The sequence below is a fragment of the Triticum urartu genome, chromosome 7 (assembly GCF_003073215.2).
Source record: "Triticum urartu cultivar G1812 chromosome 7, Tu2.1, whole genome shotgun sequence".
Lineage (NCBI taxonomy): Eukaryota > Viridiplantae > Streptophyta > Magnoliopsida > Poales > Poaceae > Triticum > Triticum urartu.
The window spans coordinates 538,631,851-538,654,802 of NC_053028.1; the positions used below are offsets into that span (position 1 = coordinate 538,631,851).

The following is a 22,952-nucleotide window of genomic DNA, read 5'->3' on the forward strand; positions in this document are numbered from 1 at the left end:
TTTGAATAATGTAGCCCCCAAGTGCGGGGTCGTAAGCCTGCAGCGACTCGAGACTATTCCCTCCATTGTAAAAATAAATCATGTACATTAATAAAATAATAACCATTGCGCTGAAACGACTTAGAAGACCTCCATCGTAATATTGGCTATTGATAACCATAATAAAAATCCAGCCATGGTGGCTATTAAAGATTTGAAGAATATAATCCGGTTTGGAAAACGGTTCCTGTGATATTGAATCGTACTGCCGGTTTAGGATACCTGTGCAGTAAGGGTGATAACCCAATCTTTAGAAGCCAAAACTTTGAAATGTTTATGATTGTCATATATGGTGACTTATCATCCAAAGTCAAGCCGGGTTAATCGAAACCTCATACAAGCTTCAAATATGAACAAAAGGTCTCAAGACAAAACCAAAGATTATTTTCAAAAAACTTAAGCCAAACAGAGAAAAATGAGGCTTCTGATTCGAATACGATCAGTAAACCAGACCAAAAGGGGTTAAGCTAGGATTCGAATACGATCATGAAGCCCCCTAGTGGTTTTGGCATTGCGCCGATCAAGAGGGTACCGACAACTATATTCTCTTTGGTTCGAATATGACCTATGTTTGAACAGGAAGCCCCCAAATGACCTTGAGAGTTTTTTAACGACTCTGATTTGAATACGATCAAAGTCGGACCCAAAATGGGTTAAGCTATGATTCAAATACGATCAAGAAGCCCCCTAGTAGGTTTGGCATTGCGTCGATCAAGAGGGTACCGACAGCTATGTTCTCTTTGGTTCGAATACAACATATGTTTGAACAGGAAGCCCCCAAATGACATACTGACAAGTGTGGCGTTGAGCCGATCAAGAGGGATATTCACAGCTATGCTCGATGAGCAGGAAGCCCCCAAGTGACCAAGATAAGCCCATAAGGCAGGATACACATGTTTGAACCGTGCATCACAGCAGCAAGTTCTCTTTGGTAACCTTTAATTTTTTCTGAGAACTCGAACTTTGCGAGAGATAATATTATTCTTGAGCCGGAATTTTAAACCGGATTTGAGAGTTTCAGAGCTTTGTGGGAGAACAGATTTCCCTTGAACCGGATTTTAAACCGGCATTCAATATTTTGAGCCGGAAATTTTTTGACGGTCTTGATATTTTTAATATAGTAGTAGTCTCCGGGGCCGGGTTATTTTTCCCTCCAATGACCTGGAGTTCTTGCTTCACTGATACTGGCCAATTTTGCCGAGTCATGTCATTGTAGCCCCCGAGTCTCAAGATGACTCGAGGAGTTGGCTTGAGATTTTTCATACTTGGCCGTGATATAAACCGGCATAAGTTATTCAATGGCTCAGTGATATAACTTGTCCGGCACTGGAGAACTTGCAAGCCAGAGTAATTGCTCTTTTAAAGAAAGCAATATGTAAATAAAAATATACTGAATGGATTTCACCTGATATATCAGGCCAATAGTCATCCGCCGCGCAGTTGATGATCATGACGAGTCAGTCGGCCGCGGCGTTGTAAGCCGTTACGGATGAGCAAGTTGTTCTCCTCGTTGTAAGCCGGTGCGGACGCGTGAACCGGCCGTATGTTGATGCAGACCGGGCTGCAAGGACGGCGGTTTGCACATGTCCATTGAGCGGCATGACACGGACGAACGCTAGTGCAGAATCATACAGGCACGCTCCGTAACCGTGATATAATACCGCCTTTTATAATGGATAATTTATCCTGATTTGTTCGAACGACAGATGATCCGTATATAACATCCGTAGATAACTTTTCCGTGCTGTCACTGAATTCCGTTTGATCCTTATGTATATCTTTACTTACTAATAAACCAGCTATTGCTTTTGGTCGTCCGTCGTGGCTGTTTTTCAAAAAAGCCCCTCGGTTTACAAGAAATCAACCCGCAGTCCCTGTTTTAGTGGCACCCAGAGAAAACGTTTTACTTTTACAAAACAATCACTATAGTCATTTCAATTCAGTCCGCAGTCCTCCCCTTCCCTCTTATCCACTCTGCGTCGGCGGCTACGCCCATTCCGTCGTGCGCCGGCGGCCGCCGTGCCTCGCGCGGGAGGATGGAGGGCGCTCGCCGGGAGGATGAAGGACGTTATACGGGGCTTGTGCGGCGAAGACAGCGCGGCGAGGCGAGGCAGTGGCGGTGGTTGTCCGGCCGTCGTGCCTCGCGCGGGGAGGATGGACGACGCTCGCCGGGGCGTGTACGGCGGAGACGGCTTCTGCCGAAGTGGAGCAGGAGAGGACCGGAAGGCAAGGAGGCAGGGTGAGTATGCTATGCACAGCGCCGCCTTCATCCTCCACCTCCTCCTAAAGCGTGCGCTCGCCTCGGGCGCTGGCGGTGGCGCGGCGGTGCTCGCCCTCGCGCACCCGTACTCGCACGACGACCGCGTCCTCCGCAAGATGGTAAGCGCCCCGGCCGCTCACCCGCATTTCCTCGGCAGCAGGGCCATCCTTGCGGACCACGCGGCGGCGGTGACGCTCTTCGGGCACCCCCGCGGCCGGCTGAGCCTGGCCATCTATGAGGACATGCGGGCGCCACCGGCGTTCCTGATCGAGCTGCCCATGCTCGCGGCCGGGCTGCATAGGGGGGATGGCCACGGGACCTTGAAGCTGGTGCTGGGGAGCGACACCCGCAGCGCGCGGCGACCACTCCTGTCCAACGACGAGTGGCACGTGCTGCGGCTGCTGCGCGGCGTCTCCATGAGCGCCGGGGTGCTGCCGCCGCCGCCGCCTGCTGACGGCTCCAATTTCCCCGACGGCATCATACTCCCGTGTCTGATTAGGATTGAAGAGTGCTGAACATGTCCTTGTCCAACACAGATTAATGTAATGCCCGACCGGGATTTGACTTGATTGCTATAAGATGGAAGCGTCCTGGGCCTGAATCTCCATCAGGTGCGTCCTTGGACCATAGTCTCCATCAAATTCTGTCGAAAATTTCATGAAGCGTCCAATGTTGCCGCCGAGTTCGCCGGAGGAACAAGAACATCCGTCAAGTGGTCCAATGTCGTCTGCAGCGGCTATAGGAGAGGTATTGTTTCTATCCCCTTGAATGCTAAACACCCGATGGAATCCCCTGTTTCAGTTATTGTTTCTATCCCTCGGCTCCGTCTGCGATTCTGCTATTTCTTCAGTTATCAATTAGCTTTGCAGTGGCATACACATGAATAGTTATCTCAGCGTGTACTAGAAACAACTTATGTTGGATATGTGTGCTCATGGCCTGATTTTGTTATACGGAGGAGAAGTCTGACACTCTGACTGTGAGCTCATCTATTTACTCTGCTGTATAAGCAGTGTTCGTTCAGTTCAACCACTATCATCTATTGGAATTTTAGCTGCTTAGTATGTAGTAGAAGTAGCATGTATCAGGTCGTGTGTTGGCAGCATAATAGACTTGTATTATTCTACCAATTTTTAATCTTTTCCAGTATAATATATGCTCTGAGTTCATCAAGCTTCACGATGTGGTGACCTGCTAGGATGGGTGACATTTATCTCCCTTGCATCTCATGCTTTGATTTGGGTGTTGTTTGGTTTGTTCAGATTTATCACTATGTTCTGGAGTGACTAATCAGTGTTGTGGAATATTAGAAAGATTTTCCTATTGATTTTTGGCTTGTTCTTCTTCATTGTCTCATTGATGTTTGTGTGACAGGAATCTGTTAGATGAATAATTTGTGTAGAACATTCTTCTGGGTCTCATGCATTTGATTTCTGTAACATTGCAAAGATCTATGTCTGCTCCTGTTCACATTTTTGTTATGAATGTCATACCAGAGTCCTTTTAGTATCAATTCATGATTATTATTCTCTTTCTAATTTCGTTTTTCGTCTGTTATTTTGTTGGTTGTTAGATTTCGTGTTGATGAGAGAGGAACAGAATGTCGGTTGTTCAGTACTTCATACAAAGATACTACTACAATCTGCAGTACTACTTGGCGCCTGCAGTCTAGAAGTGATTCACGGCATGTATATTTGCCTACGGAGGCACTGTATCCATGCTCGCTGTTTACTAAAAATTAGACATCGGATGCTCATATTTTAATTAGACATCGGATGTTTAGTGTATTCTACAAACTGACTGCAGGCATGCAACATTGTTGAAGGGCAAAGGTACTCTAAGAAGCTGAATGATAAACAGGTCACCAACATACTTAGAGCTTCCTTGGGTTTGTGGAGGACATGTCTGGTTTCACAAAGTCAGTTTCACTTTCACGAAGACAGTGGAAATGCAGAAAAAGGAAAGCATGTGGATTTAGAAATTTCAGCATTGTAGAGCTCAATTGAAATGGAAAACGAGATTTATAGCATCCGGCTAGAGTGGTGATTCGATTTTTTATGATTGGTACTTTGGTTGTGAGGTCGGTGAAGACATGAGATGGATTTGGGCGGGGCAGTGGGTTTGCTCGCGAGGAGGTGGGAAGGACGAAGATAGTGGAAGAAGCTTGAGATGATGGTGATATTACTGACTCAATCCTTTATTAGCTCTATTTTGTGTGGATCTTTCAGGTGCATGAATGATAACTTGTGCAAAACTACGCTTCCCTTGTCATTTGATAATTTTTATCTTTATGGTGCTCATAACATATTTTTCATCTATACTTATAGGAGTTTGTTACCTTCTTTTGGTCGAAGAATAAGATGTAGGTAATATATGCATTGCCAACTTAGCTTAACATTTTTTGAACAGAATTTCTATAAATTTTATACAGGTATTGTGCTGAAGTACGTGAAATAGGTTAATGGCCGAGAGTGTTTATAAGTTATCAAGTCAAGCACATAAGTTTGGAAGTAGCTAATTTGCCTACTGAAAAGTAGATACAGATTTCTGAAGACATGAGACATTAATACATAGTATACATAGCAGTCTTCTTAATTCTATGATTCTTCATACCTTGAGGCTGTTAAACATCTATGCACCTTTCATTTGACGAGGTACATTCAAATTGGGTCTGTTTATAACTTTGATGAAAGAAAATTATCTTCCCTTAGATGGTCAAGGTTCCAGAGCTCATTGATATGAAAGAAGGCATATATTTGATTCACGGAATTGCCAGTAGTATTGGAGTGAGCGTGAGTATCAATTGCTCGGAGAGGAAATCATGAACCGCGATCAGAATACTGAAATATATCTGATCTGTGTGTGTATCCTGGCCACTTGATTACCGAGTACTGCCGTTTGTCTTCCCATTTGATTTCTCATATGAAGCTACTAATTTTGACAATTCCTTTTATTTTACAATGCTATTGCTTTTGTTTTCCTGTGGAAAATAAACTAGAGGGAATTAACGATTTGTTTTTCTTTAGATGTTGTCGGTCGGGTGTCTTCTGCTACTGAAGTTTTACCACCATCTGGTGGTGCTTGAGAGTAGAGACGGCATACTTTCATCAGCAGTGGCCAAACCCCCAGCACCGCTGGTGCTGTACACCCCTGTACCCCTCGACATCCAGTGCCTCGCGTCTGCCCAACATGAACACCTCCTCAATATGTACATCTCTGAATTTTGCCATTACTAGAGAAAGTAGAGCATTGTTTTACTGTAGCTATAATTTGAGTTTAGAAGATATACTCCTCTCTTTTTGACGTCAATTTTTTCAGTTGACTTCTCCGTCCAGTCTCATGTCTTTCTCTTTAGCAGGGATCGGTGAGTACTAAACGAGTAAAAATGTCCCTCTCTTTTTCATATTTCTTCCTTTTCCTTACTACTTTTGTGGCTCCAAATCTCATGATGGCTCTATGTCTGTTCTTTTTGTTGACATGGATTTTACCCTGAAAATTTTCTTCTGATCTACAATGTTCTGCCATCTAAATTTGTCTGTATATTGTGAATGAGCAGACACTGGTGTAGAAACCCAATCGGATGAAATTACCGACTACAGAGAGGTGTAATTATTAATTAATTTCTTGCTTTAAAAGATATGCAACTAGCAGAGTTTCTTATTTTTATCAATTGGATTACGACCGAAGTGAAGAACTTATGTGGACAATCTGGCAGATTTCAGTGGCAAGATTTTTGTACAATTACAGTAGCAGATTTCAGAAATTTGTAGAGCACATGATTTACAAGAACAAGATATTCTGTCAAGGTGTGTACTTTTTACCCATTGCACTAATCTTTTGCATTGAGCGATTGGCTAAAAGAAAGTACTTCCTTTGGAATAATCTTTCGTGCACTCACAAGTATAATATCTCCATTTCGTTATTTTTTGATTTTCCGTCAGTAGTATTTCTTTTAGCTACTATTTGCCCTTGGATAAATCACTCATGCTATTTTAATGAGGTTCATTCTAGCCGTTTGCTCACGAGAACAGAAACATTTTATCTGTTGGCTAAATGAAAGTACAATCTTTGAATTTGCCACTTTTTCCTGCACTCGCAGGTATAATCTCTCCATTTCCTGGATTTTTTATTCTTCCGTTAGTAGTATTTCTTTTAGCTACTTTCTGCCATAGCATAAATCGCTCATGCTATTTTAGTAAGATCCACTCCTGCTCTATGATCACTAGAACGGAAAACAAATATTATCTGCTTATTTTAGTGTCGCAATTCGCTCACAGTATTCATGGTCACAGATAAAACAGTAATAAACTCCTTTCTCTGTCAAACTTACGGAGTACAAAGTTGTCATGCCTGATCAGCAAAAGATTTGTGCTTCTTTGGCACATATATATCACAGTAGAGTATATGATTTTCACATTTCTTAATTTAAAATTTTCCTTTTTTGGCACAGCCATGGATATCAACAATCAGTCAAGCAAAGAAATATTCATGGGAGATATACAGGGATCCACAAGAATGTGCACCGTATGGCACTACCCTTTTGTCATCGAGCCACTATCACATTTTGGTCAGCAATCAGTAGCAATTCTCGGCGCCATTAGTCAGAAGTTGGAATTTACATCTAAACGAACAATACATCAAGCAACAGAAGAAAAAGTGGTCATCTCTTTTTCTTGGCACCAAGATGCCATACAAGCATTCAGACTTCGGAATCGCGCAAGCAGTTTGTATATAAATGGTGTGCCATATCGTTTTAACATGGACACTTCAAAAGAATATATGCCAAGAGTGGTCGCTGATTACTATGATTTTATCTGAGTGTGTGCACGGAGCGATGGTAGCAGCAAGAGGATCGCCCGGCTCCCATGTAAAATATGGAGTATGGATTTTTGACCGTGGTTGATCACACGCCCTGTTTGCATCTCAGTAATTGTCGGTTTGGGCAGATTGCTTCGTGCACGATGCGTCCGCCGAATATGGCCAGCGGGCAGCAGGCAAACTTCTCGGCGCTGCAATGACCACGTTTCCGTCTCAGTACATGTTTGATGCTTACTGTCATTTGACTCTTGATGTGATGGCTTGTCCCCTGTGATCACGTGAGAGCTTCCTTCGAGGTCTTGCTGGCATCATACTCTGAGCAGATGTAGTAATTAAAGATGAAAAGTCCAAAAACTGAACTAGTAGCAGGTAAATTTGACAAATTTGATCTGTGAACGAAATCAAATCACAGAATGAACTGTCCGTGAAACTATTTCACGCGGCTGGCCTTTTTGTGTGACGCCCGACATGAAGGTGCCACACTACACTGTGCAACGCTTCACAAATAGGCGCTATACGCTTGGCCAGCGTTGCACTCCAGACTGCTTAAAAATTGCTAAGTCATTGTGCAGAGCCTAAGAGCTAGGCGCTGCACTGTATAGTGTGACGCCTAGCTCTCAGGCGTTGCACTAGTGGTTGCATTATAAAATGAAGCAACCACTAGTGTAACGCCTAGAAGCTAGGCGCTACACTGTATAGTGTGACGCCTAACTCTCAGGCGCTGCACACTGATTTAGTAATTTTCGGATCACACGGGTGCGACGCTGTCCAGGCGTGTAGCGTCTATCTGTGAGGCATTGCATAATATAGTATGGCGCCTTCGTGTCGGACGTTACACAAAAATATCAGCCACGTGAAATAGTTTCACGGGCAATTCATTATGTGATTTGATTTCGTCCATAGGTCAAAATTGTCAATTTTGCTCTAGTAGCACTCAACTTTCGGCCTTCACGTGATGCAGAAGCAGCGTAACACCTCAGCTGGGATCTGAAAATTTGTGCAAACATCGCACTTTCAACTTAGAAGCGAAGCCGAGGCAGCTCAGCGGCCATGGCAGAGGAGCGCCGGTGGCTCGGCCACGGAGGTGAGCCGGCGACAGTGGCTCAGCAACAGAGGCGTGCCGGCAAGGCACAGTCGCGGCTGTGGAGGGGCAGCATCAGTCAGCCGGTCAGGTATGCGCGCGACGCTGCGTCCGTACTCTCGGGTCTTGATCCGCCCGAGAAAAAGAATACGCAGTTGTGCATCCAAACCTGGCCGGCGCACAATCGGTTTTGGTGACACGGGGTCGTGGAGAGGCAAGGAATTGGTCGGCGGGCCATGGCCTCGGCGGTTTGGCGGGAGCCCACAGCGAAGCAGAGCGAAGTTGGTCGGCCGTGGTAGAAACGGTGATTTTAGAAAACCGGTTGCGAGACAGAGGCAACATACCACCAGGCAAAACCAGTAGCATTTAGTAATCCTCGGCTCCACACGGAGCAACTAGCACTTAATTAATATTTGTTTGATCTCCCTGATCGAGTAGTACTAGGATTGTCCGTTTGTGGCATACCAATACTAGTTGGTTTCTCCACCACGATGAGTATATATATCCGAATAACACAGCAGATCGCCTTTGGTTCGCCTCCAGCCGCCGCTTTGGAATTTCTCGGGAAACTGAAACGTACATGGGCAGCAACCACGCGGACGCGTGAGTCGGGCAGCAGCATTAGTAGTAATAATCAGACCCGGCTGCTGAACCTGCAGCGGATATCTGCGATGATTTCCGTGAAAAAACTTCCGTCGAACTTGGCTGAAGCTTAATTTAGACGGATCGTATGAACGGCAGATGCACACATAAACATAACCCTAGTTTCCTTTGAATTTGTCAGTTGTGCCCAGGGTTGTCTCATGCTGGGTTATCCAGCGTGATTGTTTCGGGTGCCGGCTCTTCTTTCCTCCGACACATCGCGAGCTTCTCGATCTTTAAAGAAATCCCTTCAAGAACTCAACACCACTGTGCGCCTAGCCCCACTGTGGGTGCCAACTGTAGTGGAATTGTCACAGCAGATGTCCTAGTGTGAGGACTTAGTCGTTAGGCCAACGCATCTATGTAGTAGCTTGAAGGGGTTGGACAGAAACGAGAGACACAAACTTTTACCCAGATTCGGCCCCTCACGGTGGAGGTAAAAGCCTACATCCTTCTTCATTGATATTGATGATGATGATCACGATTACAAAGGCGCTCTATCTCGAGAGCTCTTGAGCTGTCTGTCTAAACCTAATTTGTCTCACCTGTGGAACCTGTCCCTCTTGGGGTGCCCTGCCCCTCCTTATATGTTGAAGGGGCGGGTTACATGACTAGTTCTAATAGGATTAAGATTATTCTATTACAAGTGGAGTCCTAGTCTTGCTTCCTTTGTAGGAGAATATTTTTTATGCCTTTTCTCTTAAGCCGGCCTATCATCATACCAACCGGCATACTGGGCCTTGGGCCTTGTCGTCCGTCTGACCCGCCTGCCGGGTTACCAATGTGTCACCAGGCCAGCCGGGTCATCAGTAAGTGGAGAGATCCGGTCAGGTCATTTCCTGAGTCGCCAAGTTAGGGCGGGTTACTAGTGAGTCGCCAAGCCCGGCCGAGTCATAGTTCCAGTCGGGTTATACCACGGGGTATATCCCCGACACAATAGTTGCAGAAATCATGGCTTTCTTAAGTATTTCAAATGCTTCTAAACAATCATCATCAAAAATAAAAGGAACATCTTTTTGTAAAAGATTAGTCAGAGGCCTGGAAATTTTTGAGAAGTCTTTAATGAACCTCCTATAAAAACTGGCATGAACAGGGAAACTTCTTATACCTTTAATGTCCTTTGGACACGGCATCTTTTCAATAGCATCAACTTTAGCTTTATCCACTTCAATACCTCTTTCAGAAATTTTATGCCCCAAGACAATACCTTCATTAACCATAAAGTGGCATTCTTCCCAATTCAAGACAAGATTAGTTTCTTCACATCTCTGGAAAACTCGATCAAGGTTGCTTAAGCAATCATCAAAAGAAGTTCCATATATGAAAAAATCATCCATGAAAATCTCAACAATCTTTTCACAAAAGTCAGAGAATATAGCAATCATACATCTTTGAAAGGTAGCAGGTGCATTACATAAACCAAAAGACACACGTCTATAAGCAGAGGTACCAAAAGGGCAAGTAAAAGTGGTCTTTTCCTGATCCTCTTTTGACACAGGTATTTGAGAGAAACCGGAATAACCGTCTAGAAAGAAAAAATGTGTATGTTCGGATAATCTTTCTAGCATTTGATCAATAAAAGGTAAAGGGTAATGATCCTTTTTAGTAGCTTTATTTAGTTTGCGGAAATCAATTACCATTTTATAACCTGTAACAATTCTTTGTGGGATCAATTCATCTTTATTATTAGGAACAACAGTAATACCTCCTTTCTTAGGGACACAATGGACATGACTTACCCACTGACTATCAACAATATGATAAATTATACCTGCCTCTAGAAACTTTAGTATTTCTTTTATTACTACTTCTTTCATCTTAGAATTTAACCGTCGTTGGTGATCAACAACCGGTGTAGCGTCTTCCTCCAATTTTATTTTGTGCTGGCATAGAGTGGGACTAATGCCCTTAAGATCATCAAGAGTATATCCAATAGCAGCATGGTGCTTCTTCAGAGTTTTCAATAATTTATCTTCTTCTTGCTATGAAAGGTTAACACTAATAATAACAGGATATATCTTCTTTTCATCAAGATAAGCATATTTAAGAGTATCAGGTAATGGTTTAAGCTCAAACATGGGATCACCCTTGGGTGAAGGAGGATCCCTTAAAATTTCAACAGGCAAGTTGTGTTTCAAAATGGGTCCCGGTTTAAAGAATACTTCATCTATTTCCCTTCTTTCATTCATAAACATATCATTTTCATGGTCTAGTAAATATTGTTCTAAAGGATCATTAGGAGGCATGACAATAGAAGCAAGAACAATAATTTCATCTTTACTAGGCAATTCTTTATCATGGGGTTGTCTACGAAATTTAGCAAAATTAAAATCATGAGACATATCCCCTAAACCAACAGAAACAATATCTTTTTTGCAGTCTATCTTAGCATTAACAGTATTCAAGAAGGGTCTACCAAATATAATGGGACAAAAGTCATCTTGTGGGGAACCAAGAATAAGAAAATCAGTAGGATATTTAACTTTCCCACACAAGACTTCAACATCTCTAACAATCCCAACTGGTGAAATAGTATCTGTATTGGCAAGCTTAATTGTAACATCAATACTTTCTATCTCAGCAGGTGCAATATCATGCATAATTTCTTCATATAAAGAATGAGGTATTGCACTCGCACTAGCACCCATGTCACATAAGTCATGATAGCAATGATATCCTATTTTAACAGAAACAATAGTCATGCCTACAACAGGTCTATGTTTATCTTTAGTATCGGGTCTAGCAATTCTAGCAGCTTCATCACAAAAGTAAATAACATGCCCATCAATATTATCGACCAAGAGATCTTTAACCATAGCAATACTAGGTTCAACTTTAATTTTCTCAGAGGATGTAGGTGTTCTAGTATTACTCTTATGAACCACAGTTCAAGCTTTAGCATGATCTTTTATTCTAACAGGAAAAGGTGGTTTCTCAAAATAAGCAGTAGGAACAATAGGATCCACATTATAAGTGATAGTCTTTTCTTCAACTTTAATAGGTTCAACTACTTTTACTTCAATGGGAGGATGATATTTTAGCCACTTCTCATTAGGGAGATCAACATGAGTAGCAAATGATTCACGGAAAGAAGTTACTATCTCAGAGTCAAGTCCATATTTAGTGCTAAATTCACGGAAAGCATCGGTATCCATAAAAGATTTAACACAATCAAACTTAGGTGTTATACCTGACTCCTTACCTTCGTCGAGTTCCCAATCTTCAGAGTTGCATTTAATTCTTTCCAATAAATCCCATATGAATTAAATAGTCTTCATCATAAAAGAACCAGTACAAGAAGTATCGAGCATGGAGCGATTATTGAGAGAAAGCCAAGCATAAAATTTTTAAATAATAATTTCTCTCGAGAGCTCATGATTGGGGCATGAATATAACATTGACTTAAGCCTTCCCCAAGATTGAGCGATGCTTTCTCCTTCGCGAGGCCAAAAATTATATATATAATTACGATCACAATGAACCAGATGCATGGGATAAAACTTCAGATGAAATTCCAATTTCAATCGGTTGTAGTTCCATGATTCAATATCATCGCATAGCCTAAACCATGTCAATGACTTTCCCTTCAAAGTTAAAGGGAAGACCTTCTTCTTGATAACATCCTCGGGCATACCTGCAAGCTTAAATAATCCACAAACTTCATCCACATAGATTAGGTGCAAATCGGGATGTAATGTTCTATCTCCTGTAAAAGGATTAGCTAGCAGTTTCTCTATCATACCCGAAGGAATTTCAAAGTAAACATTTTCAGTAGGTTTAGTAGGTTGAGTAGCAACTCTTTTCTCTACTGGTCAGGATGAAGATACCCCGAACAAGCCCCTCAAAGGATTACTTACCATAGTAACAAGTGACAATAAATTGCAGCTCACTATATAAATTTTTCCTTACCAAATTCCACCTACCAAAGGCGCTTCACTCCCCGGCAACGGCACCAGAAAAGAGTCTTGATGACCCACAAGTATAGGGGATCTACCGTAGTCCTTTCAATAAGTAAGAGTGTCGAACCCAACGAGGAGCAGAAGGAAATGACAAGCGGTTTTCAGTAAGGTATTCTCTGCAAGCACTGAAATTATCGGTAACAGATAGTTTTGTGATAAGGTAATTTGTAACGGGTAACAAGTAACAAAAGTAAACAAGGCGCAGCAAGGTGGACCAATCCTTTTTGTAGCAAAGGACAAGCCTGGACAAACTCTTATATAAAGGAAAGCGCTCCCGAGGACACATGGGAATTATCATCAAGCTAGTTTTCATCATGCTCATATGATTCGCGTTCGGTATTTTGATAATTTGATATGTGGGTGGACCGGTGCTTGGGTACTGCCCTTCCTTGGACAATCATCCCAATTATGATTTACCCTCTTGCAAGCATCCGCAACTACAAAAGAAGTATTAAGGTAAACCTAACCATAGCATGAAACATATGGATCCAAATCATCCCCTTACGAAGGAACGCATAAACTAGGGTTTAAGCTTCTGTCACTCTAGAAACCCACCATCTACTTATTACTTCCCAATGCCTTCTCATAGGCCTAAATAATGGTGAAGTGTCATGTAGTCGAAGTTCACATAACACCACTAGAGGAAAGACAACATACATCTCATCAAAATATCGAACGAATACCAAATTCACATGACTACTTATAGCAAGACTTCTCCCATGTCCTCAGGAACAAACGTAACTAATAACAAATCATATTCATGTTCATAATCAGAGGGGTATTAATATGCATAAAGGATCTGAACATATGATCTTCCACCAAATAAACCAACTAGCATCAACTACAGGGAATAATCAACACTACTAGCAACCCACAGGTACCAATCTGAGGTTTTGAGAAAAAGATCGGATACAAGAGATGAACTAGGGTTTGAGAGAAGATGGTGCTGGTGAAGACATTGATGGAGATTGACCCCCTCCCTATGAGAGGATCGATGGTGATGATGATGGTGATGATTTCCCCCTCCCGGAGGGATGTTTCCTCGGCAGAACAGCTCCGTCGGAGCCCTAGATTGGTTCCGCCTCGAGACGGCGGCGCTTTGTCCCGAAAGCTTCCTCCAGATTTTTTCAGGGCGAAAGACTTCATATAGCAAAAGATGGGCACCGGAGGCCTGCCAGGGGGCCCACGAGATAGGGGGCGCGCCCCCACCCTCGTGGATGGTGGGTGGCCCCCTCTGGTGCTTTCTTCGTCCAATATTTTTTATATATTTCAAAACTGACTTCCTGGAGTTTCAGGACTTTTGGAGTTGTGCAGAATAGGTCTCTAATATTTGCTCCTTTTCCAGCCCAGAATTCCAGCTGCCGACATTCTCCCTCTTCATGCAAACCTTGTAAAATAAGAGAGAATAGGCATAAGTATTGTGACATAATGTGTAATAACAACCCATAATGCAATAAATATCGATATAAAAGCATGATGCAAAATGGACGTATCAGTGGCAAGCACATATAATTGTGCATCACTGTTTGTGGTGAAACGAGTGGCAGGAATCGTAAAGCTAATATCATTAGTATGGTGTGCATCGTTGATGCTTGCAAGTGATATAACCAATGCAAGGTAGTTGAGTCCCCAAGTGCAGGGGTTTGTTGCAAGTACAAAGTTTTCCTCAACCAAGGTATCAATCCATGGAGGTACATGTTTCCTACAACAATGATAATTTGTGGAGCATGGTTAAAACTTCACTTTTGCCACCAAAATAACTAGCAAGCCTGTCAACCTTGCTAACTTTGCTAGTGGGTACTTGCCGCTTGCAGGTCGATGGAGGATGAAGAATGCGAGACTAAGCGTTGTCACCACTAAGTTGTCGGTGAGGCGCAGTCCTCGAATCTGACTTTGTCGGGGACTTCCTCAACGACTCTAACAAGACGCATTGTAGTCATAGCAATGTCGAACGACAACATTGGCTATCTAACTGGGGATCCCGTCTATCTAGTCTATTGGCATTTTAATCAATAAATATATGTACAATGTGATGAATTTTTCCCCAATATGTATTAGCTATATTTCCAATGTTGTTTGATTGTTGATCTAGTTTTACTTTGTGTTTGAATGGCTCCAATTAGAAGTGCAAATTTGGAAAATACACCTCAAATTGTTCATGGGATTCATTACCATAAGACGAGAATATTGCAACTGAAAGTAAATTCATTGCTTACGAAGAGAACATTCCAAATGAAAGAAAATGGGACATTGACCTCACTACAATGATGCCATTTTAGACACCCAGTCGCCGTGGCCTTTTGAAGGTGACCTCACAATAGGGGGGGGGGGGCTTTTGCTGGAGAACTTGAGCTTCAATGTGATCAAGGTAACAACGTGCTTCTTGGATGCAAAAGAAGGCCACAAAATTGCAACCCTCCATAATTGTTGCTTCCATTTCGGGCATGGCAGCAACCTTCACACGGGTGAGGTACTGGCGGCAGAGGGGAGGTTCTTGTCTGGGAAGGCCGATTAGGACTAACGGAGAGCTTGAACCTCGAGCTTCTCAGAGTATCGCAACACCCTCTCCGAGTACCGTCCGAGTGGTGAAGGAAATATGCCCTAGAGGCAATAATAAAGTTATTATTTATTTCCTTATATCATGATAAATGTTTATTATTCATGCTAGAATTGTATTAACCGGAAACATAATACATGTGTGAATAAATAAACAAGCAGAGTGTCACTAGTATGCCTCTACTTGACTAGCTTATTGATCAAAGATAGTTATGTTTCCTAACCATAGACATGAGTTGTCATTTGATTAATGGGATCACATTATTAGGAGAATGATGTGATTGACATGACCCATTCTGTTAGCTTAGCACACGATCGTTTAGTATGTTGCTATTGCTTTCTTCATGACTTATGCATGTTCCTATGACTATGAGATTATGCAACTCCCGTTTACCGGAGGAACACTTTGTGTGCTACCAAACGTCACAAGTAACTGGGTGATTATAAAGGTGCTCTATAGATGTCTCTGAAGGTACTTGTTGGGTTGGCATATTTTGAGATTAGGATTTGTCACTCCGATTGTCGGAGAGGTATCTCTGGGCCCTCTCGGTAATGCACATCACTTAAATCCTTGCAGGCATTGCAACTAATGAGTTAGTTGCGGGATGATGTATTACGGAACGAGTAAAGAGACTTGCCGGTAACGAGATTGAACTAGGTATTGAGATACCGACGATCGAATCTCGGGCAAGTAACATACCGATGACAAAGGGAACAACGTATGTTGTTATGCGGTTTGACCGATAAAGACCTTCGTAGAATATGTAGAAGCCAATATGAGCATCCAGGTTCCGCTATTGGTTATTGATCGGAGACGTGTCTCGATAATGTCTACATAGTTCTTGAACCCGTAGGGTCCGCACGCTTAATGTTACGATGATAGTTTTATTATGAGTTTATATGTTTTGATGTACCGAAGGTTGTTCGGAGTCCCGGATGTGATTATGGACATGACGAGGAGTCTCGAAATGGTCGAGACATGAAGATTGATATATTGGACGCCTATGTTTGGATATCGGAAGTGTTCCGGGTGAAATCGGGATTTTACCGGACTACCGGGAGGTTACCGGAACCCCCCCGGGAGCTTAATGTGCCTACATGGGCCTTAGTGGAAAAGGAGGGCATCAAGAGGAGTATGGGGCGCGCCCCCTAGGCCCAAACCGAATTGGTTTAGGGCAAGGGGGTCGGCCCCCCTCTTTCCTTCTTCCCCCTCCCAAGTCCTAATCCAAATAGGAAAGGGGGGGGTCCTACTCCCGGTGGGAGTAGGACTCCTCCTGGCGTGCCTAGCCCTGGCCGGCCGCACGCTGTTGGAAATATGCCCTAGAGGCAATAATAAATTAGTTATTATTATTATTATTATTATTATATTACATTGTTCATGATGATCGTTTATTATCCATGCTAGAATTGTATTGATAGGAAACTCAGATACATGTGTGGATACATAGACAACACCATGTCCCTAGTAAGCCTCTAGTTGACTAGCTCGTTGATCAATAGATGGTTACAGTTTCCTGACCATGGACATTGGATGTCGTTGATAACGGGATCACATCATTAGGAGAATGATGTGATGGACAAGACCCAATCCTAAGCCTAGCACAAAGATCATGTAGTTTGTATGCTAAAGCTTTTCTAATGTCAAGTATCATTCCTTAGACCATGAGATTGTGCAACTCCCGGATACCGTAGGAATGCTTTGGGTGTACCAAACGTCACAACGTAACTGGGTGGCTATAAAGGTTCACTACAGGTATCTCCGAAAGTGTCTGTTGGGTTGGCACGAATCGAGACTGGGATTTGTCACTCCGTGTAAACGGAGAGGTATCTCTAGGCCCACTCGGTAGGACATCATCATAATGTGCACAATGTGACCAAGGAGTTGATCACGGGATGATGTGTTACGGAACGAGTAAAGAGACTTGCCGGCAACGAGATTGAACAAGGTATCGGGATACCGACGATCGAATCTCGGGCAAGTATCGTACCGATGGACAAAGGGAATTGTATACGGGATTGATTAAATCCTTGACATCGTGGTTCATCCGATGAGATCATCATGGGACATGTGGGAGCCAACATGGGTATCCAGATCCCGCTGTTGGTTATTGACCGGAGAGTTGTCTCGGCCATGTCAGCATGACTCCCGAACCCGTAGGGTCTACACACTTAAGGTTCGATGACGCTAGGGTTATAGGGAAAGTATATACGCGGTTACCGAATGTTGTTCGGAGTCCCGAATGAGATCCCGGACGTCACGAGGAGTTCTGGAATGGTCCGGAGGTAAAGATTGATATATAGGAAGTATGGTTTTGGCCACCGGAAGTGTTCCGGGCATCACCGGTAGTGTACCGGGACCACCGGAGGGGTCCGGGGGTCCACCAGGTGGGGCCACCAGCCTCGGAGGCATACATGGGCCAATAATGGGAAGGGACCAGCCCCTAGGTGGGCTAGGGCGCCTCCCACCAAGACCCAAGGTGCCTCCAAGAGGGGAAGGGCGCAAACCCTAGGGCAGATGGGCCCTAAGGCCCACCCTAGGTGCGCCTCCCCCTCTCCCCCTTGTGGCCGCCACCCTAGATGGGATTTAGGGCTGCCGCACCCCTTGGGGTGGGAACCCTAGGTGGGGGCGCAACCCTCCCTTTCCCCCTATATATAGGGGAGGCAAAGGGGCAGCCCAACAGGCGATTCAATCTCCCTGTTGGCGCAGCCCTACCCCTCTCCCTTCTCGTCTCTCGTAGTGCTTGGCGAAGCCCTGCTGGAGTCCCGCGCTCCTCCACCACCACCACGCCGTCGTGCTGCTGCTGGATGGAGTCTTCCCCAACCTCTCCTTCTCCCCTTGCTGGATCAAGGCGTAGGAGACGTCACCGGGCTGTACGTGTGTTGAACGCGGAGGTGCCGTCCGTTCGGCACTAGGATCATCGGTGATTTGGATCACGACGAGTACGACTCCATCAACCCCGTTCACTTGAACGCTTCCGCTTAGCGATCTACAAGGGTATGTAGATGCACTCTCCTTTCCCTCGTTGCTAGATTACTCCATAGATTGATCTTGGTGATGCGTAGAAAATTTTAAATTTCTGCTACGATCCCCAACACACGCCCCCCTTGCTCCTTTATATACAGGGGCAGGGGGGCACCCTAGAGACACAACATTAGATCATTGATCTCTTAGTCGTGTGCGGTGCCCCCCCCCCCACTATAGTCCACCTCGATAATACTGTAGCGGTGCTTAGGCGAAGCCCTGCGTCGGTAGAACATCAACATCGTCACCACACCGTCGTGCTGACGAAACGCTCCCTCAACACTCGGCTGGATCGGAGTTCGAGGGACGTCATCGGGCTGAACGTGTGCTGAACTCGGAGATGTCGTACGTTCGGTGCTTGATCGGTCGGATCGTGAAGACGTACGACTACATCAACCGCGTTGTGCTAACGCTTCTGCTTTTGGTCTACGAAGGTACGTAGACAACACTCTCCCCTCTCGTTGCTATGCATCACCATAATCTTGCGTGTGCGTAGGAATTTTTTTGAAATTACTACATTCCTCAACAAGTGGTGCATTCCTCTTCGATCTCGCACGGGACGGGTACAAGAGCCCCCCGGTGCGACATGAAGAGGTGAGGTGGGTGCTAAGTAATAGGGAAATGCTTCCTATCAGAAGTCTGGTAGAAAGCTTTCATCAAACTGCTCCTACATCGTTGATTCTTTCCTAATCCAGTGGTCCATATTTAGAAGCAAATCTTAAATCCGCCAATTAATCACAAAATTTATTCCTCCCCGGTTAATCTCGCCCCACCTGCCCCATATCAACAAACTCATCCACGAGCTCGCCGCGACGGCTACCTCCGCCACCATCGCTCCGCACAAAAAATATCTACAACGACTACAACTCATCCACATCAACGATAAGGCATCCCTCCCTCGTGTGCTTCATCGTTCACTGATCTGACCATCAAGCAGGTAAACCCCATCGCCACTCCGGTCCCTCACCAGACCCTGCCCCGTCACCATCACTTCCACCGCACTGGTGCGCCATTTTGGCTAGGCAAGGAAGATGTGTGCGCATTCCAGGCATCGACCCCTGGTACTGGTATGCACCCAGCCGAACTATGGACAGATTCATCTCATCTTTCATCCATTTTTAATTCATTGTTACGATTTGCGTTACATTTCATCCGAGTGTATGTTTGCTCCCACTTGTCTACTCAGGCCCTCAACAACAACACCAATGGCGGCTTGATATTGGAGGTGGCTGCCATAGATCTTCCTTGTTCCAATGATGACGGTTGTCACTAATCCGTACGAAATTGGTCCTCACCTTGTCTCATCTCCCCTAGTTGATTCATTTTTTTCATATCAATTTGGTATACACAAAGTCACTAAATTATCAACTAATTTTGGTGCTAATTACATGTCCAAATTTGTATGCTTCCGATTGAGACTATTAGTGTTGAGATAACATTGTTTTCTATACTCAAATTTTCATGCTTCGCATCTACGAATTGCTCTCTGCACCATCCCAAATTCCTAATCTAACCTGGGTTCTAACCTAGGTATTGTTCTTTTTGCTATAGGGATATTTCCATTGTTGAAGCATTATTGCAGTATGAAGAGTTCTTATCCATTTATCTTTGATTTATTCATCAGATTTTGCTAGCTCTGTCCCAATATCATGGACTTGGATTACAGGAAGCAAAAAATAAGTTTGTAAGAAGCAGCACGTCTGTCCATATGGGATGGTGCAAGGGACAAGGTCCTCACACTTGCATCACCACAGTAGATGGTGTGGTGGTGCCGACCGCCACATGATATACTCCATGATACACCACATCGAAACATCGTCCCCTCAGTAGTTGGACATGACACCATCCTAACATGGACACTCAACATGCATCAGGAAGGATCATCAAGCGACAGGAGCTCGTGCGGCTGGCTACATGAAACCACGCCTCGCATTCTGAACTGAACTACTTTGTTTTCAACGAGGACCTTAGCTAGTGGTGCATTGTTGTTGCAGTCTTCCTCCATTCATGTCACTCCTTGTTGATGCCGTTCACCATGTTATGATGGAAGGAAACACGCTCACCATTAGAAATAAGAACGACAAACATCACAAGGAAGCATGACTAGCATCAGTGGGAAGCATGGCCAACACTGAAAAGGAAGGATGTCGGCCATCGACTTGGTGGTGTCCGGAATTGTTATTTCTTTGGATGCATATTGTCGTTTTTTTGGAAGCAATAGTATTTTTGGTTTTAAATCAGTGTAGTTTCAATGGTAAATAAGTCTTCTTGAGAACAAATATTTGTTTCCTCGGAAGAAATTTAATGGAACATTGGAAACAATTCACTGTCCTCTAAAATACATCTTCATCGTGCCACAAACAAAAACGAACAGACTGTTGCACTATACATAAGATTTCGCCAAATCGAAAGAATCTGTGATTAAAATGGAAGCACGGAACAGAATGAATGGTTCAATTCCTAGTCCTTACTACCACAGAAGTGCTTTATGTACACCGTTCAATATATGCTTTCAATTTAGTAAACCATGTTTCCACCTATCACAATATGTGCTTCCTACCTAGCTCACCACCACACAAGTGCTTCCACGCCCAAATAATATCACGCATAAGAAGCACATATGGAATAGGAGCACACGGCGGAAACAACGAGTATGAGAAGATAAGGCACAAAGTTTTTCTTACACTCTAATCATGCTTCCTACAATGGTGGTGCATCACGCTTCATACATGGCTAGATACTTATGTTGGGTTGTTATGCTGTGCTCACAGCAGAACTTGGGTCTCTGTTGATAGACTAATTGCTGAGATTATACAAGTGCTAATGGATCTTATCTAATACACATGAACACAATTTGATCTGATGCGGAATTTAGTGGACAATAGATAATTATACCTCTGTTTGGAGAGGCCATATCGGCAGAGAAATTACAGTCTGAAGTTGATGACGGATTGCAGCAACGTCTCCAGCACTTCGCCGGAGAAACGGCAAGGCCTTCACGTCAATGAGCCGCGCTCTCCTGATTGGAAAAGGAGCGATTCTGGGAGAAGACGATGACTAATGTGATGGGCTCATGTTTACGTGCATCTGCTCCCTTATATAATGCGCTGACTTTGACTGTGGGACCTTAACCACATTAACATAAATTCGGCCCCCAATCACGGGTCCAATTGTTAATTGCCATTTAATTGGTATTAATCCCGAAATTAATTAATAGGCCCATATTAACTTATGGTAATTAACATTTTGACCATTTGATCACATAATAATTCCAACATTCTCCCACTTGATCGAATGGTTAATCATCATTAGTCCATATCTCGACAAAAATACCATACCAAGGTAATGTATTCACAGTAATCGAATAGTTATTACTGGAACCCCATTACCTATAGCATAATACTCCATCTTGACACAGATAATTATTCATGGTTGGGAGTTTGTATGTACATGCAGGCATACTCCCTACTTATGGTCCTAGTAGTTTGTTTCTTTATTAATCATCATGTGCACTTATTGAGTGAAACAAACTTTCTTATTGTCCAGATCAAAATCTCATTTATATAATTGTCCCAACAATTAGAGGCCTTGAGTTATACTTATGCTAGCAAAATTAATGGTAAGCCTTTAGTTAGGGGATCAGCTATCATGCACTTAGTACATATATGCTGAATTCAATATTTGGTCTTGGACAATATATTTCACAACATGATACTCACTTAATTGTTGTTACTCGTGAACTAATGTGCGGATTTCTTATCGCACAAAAATATTATATATGTAGTGTACCAAAGTCCAGACAAAATTGTTAAGGCACAAGGCTTGCATGGTTGTATCACAACATAGCTAAAATCAAAAATTGCATTGTCACCTTAGACAGTAGGCTCAGTAGTGGAAAACTAATTTTATATGTATCGTACCATAAAGTACAAATGTTGTATATAGCTCCCACTGATGCAGACATTCTACAAAGAATTAGAGTGTTTAACACCAGTGAATATTGGGCGACAGTAACATACACACACAAAAAAACTTTGTTCTTCTGGAAAATGGGCCAATGCAAATAATTTATGGGTGAAGGTAATGAAAGTGTAAAACACTTATAAGTGGTAGGAACTGGACCACATTTTTTTATGCGTATTAATTCCATATCCCGAGTACTATGGAAAAACTCATTTATTGGTTTTCTTTACTTATTTCCCTCAATATAACTAATAGTTTCACGTAAATCAGATAAGCCAAGTAGATGAAATGAAGGTGTCTCTTACTTAATGAGAGTGTTCATTTCTCCCCTTCGAAATATGTCTTAAATGGTAGTGTCATCATTTCAATGAGCACTCATAATACACATTCAAGGATTCACAAGAGACACAGCAATCAAAACCATCATGACAACTCTTAATGATCAGACATTGCAATCAAAAACATCATGGCAACTCTTAATGATCATTTCTCCCCTTCAAAACATGGCTTAAATGATAGTAACATCATTTTGATTAGATATGAAACTCATAATAAACATTCAAGGATTCACAAGAGACATCACAACCAGAACTGTCATGACAACTCTTAATA

At 43.3% G+C, this 22,952-nt stretch overlaps 1 protein-coding gene across 9 annotated transcripts; it reads left to right on the forward strand.

Annotated features, from left to right (window-relative positions):
* Positions 1-1,972: 1,972 nt before the first annotated feature.
* Positions 1,973-7,225, forward strand: LOC125523638. Of its 9 annotated transcripts, none has more exons than XR_007290330.1 (5): positions 1,973-3,046; positions 3,873-4,665; positions 5,326-5,902; positions 6,015-6,105; positions 6,750-7,225. XR_007290330.1 is itself a non-coding variant. In XM_048688685.1 (4 exons), exon 1 carries the CDS (start codon positions 2,098-2,100, stop codon positions 2,812-2,814), a length of 717 nt encoding a protein of 238 aa, XP_048544642.1. In that variant the 5' UTR covers positions 1,973-2,097; the 3' UTR covers positions 2,815-3,046; positions 3,873-4,665; positions 5,326-6,105; positions 6,750-7,225. The 9 variants fall into 9 exon arrangements, 3 of the variants coding, with proteins under 3 accessions (XP_048544642.1, XP_048544644.1, XP_048544643.1); XR_007290327.1 differs by having other exon boundaries at positions 5,326-5,663; positions 5,856-6,105; XR_007290331.1 differs by having other exon boundaries at positions 5,326-5,507; positions 5,856-6,105.
* Positions 7,226-22,952: the final 15,727 nt, after the last annotated feature.

Coding starts and splice junctions, on each gene's coding strand:
- LOC125523638 (XM_048688685.1), top strand. CDS start 2,098: ATGAAGGACGTTATACGGGGCTTGTGCGGCGAAGACAGCGCGGCGAGG.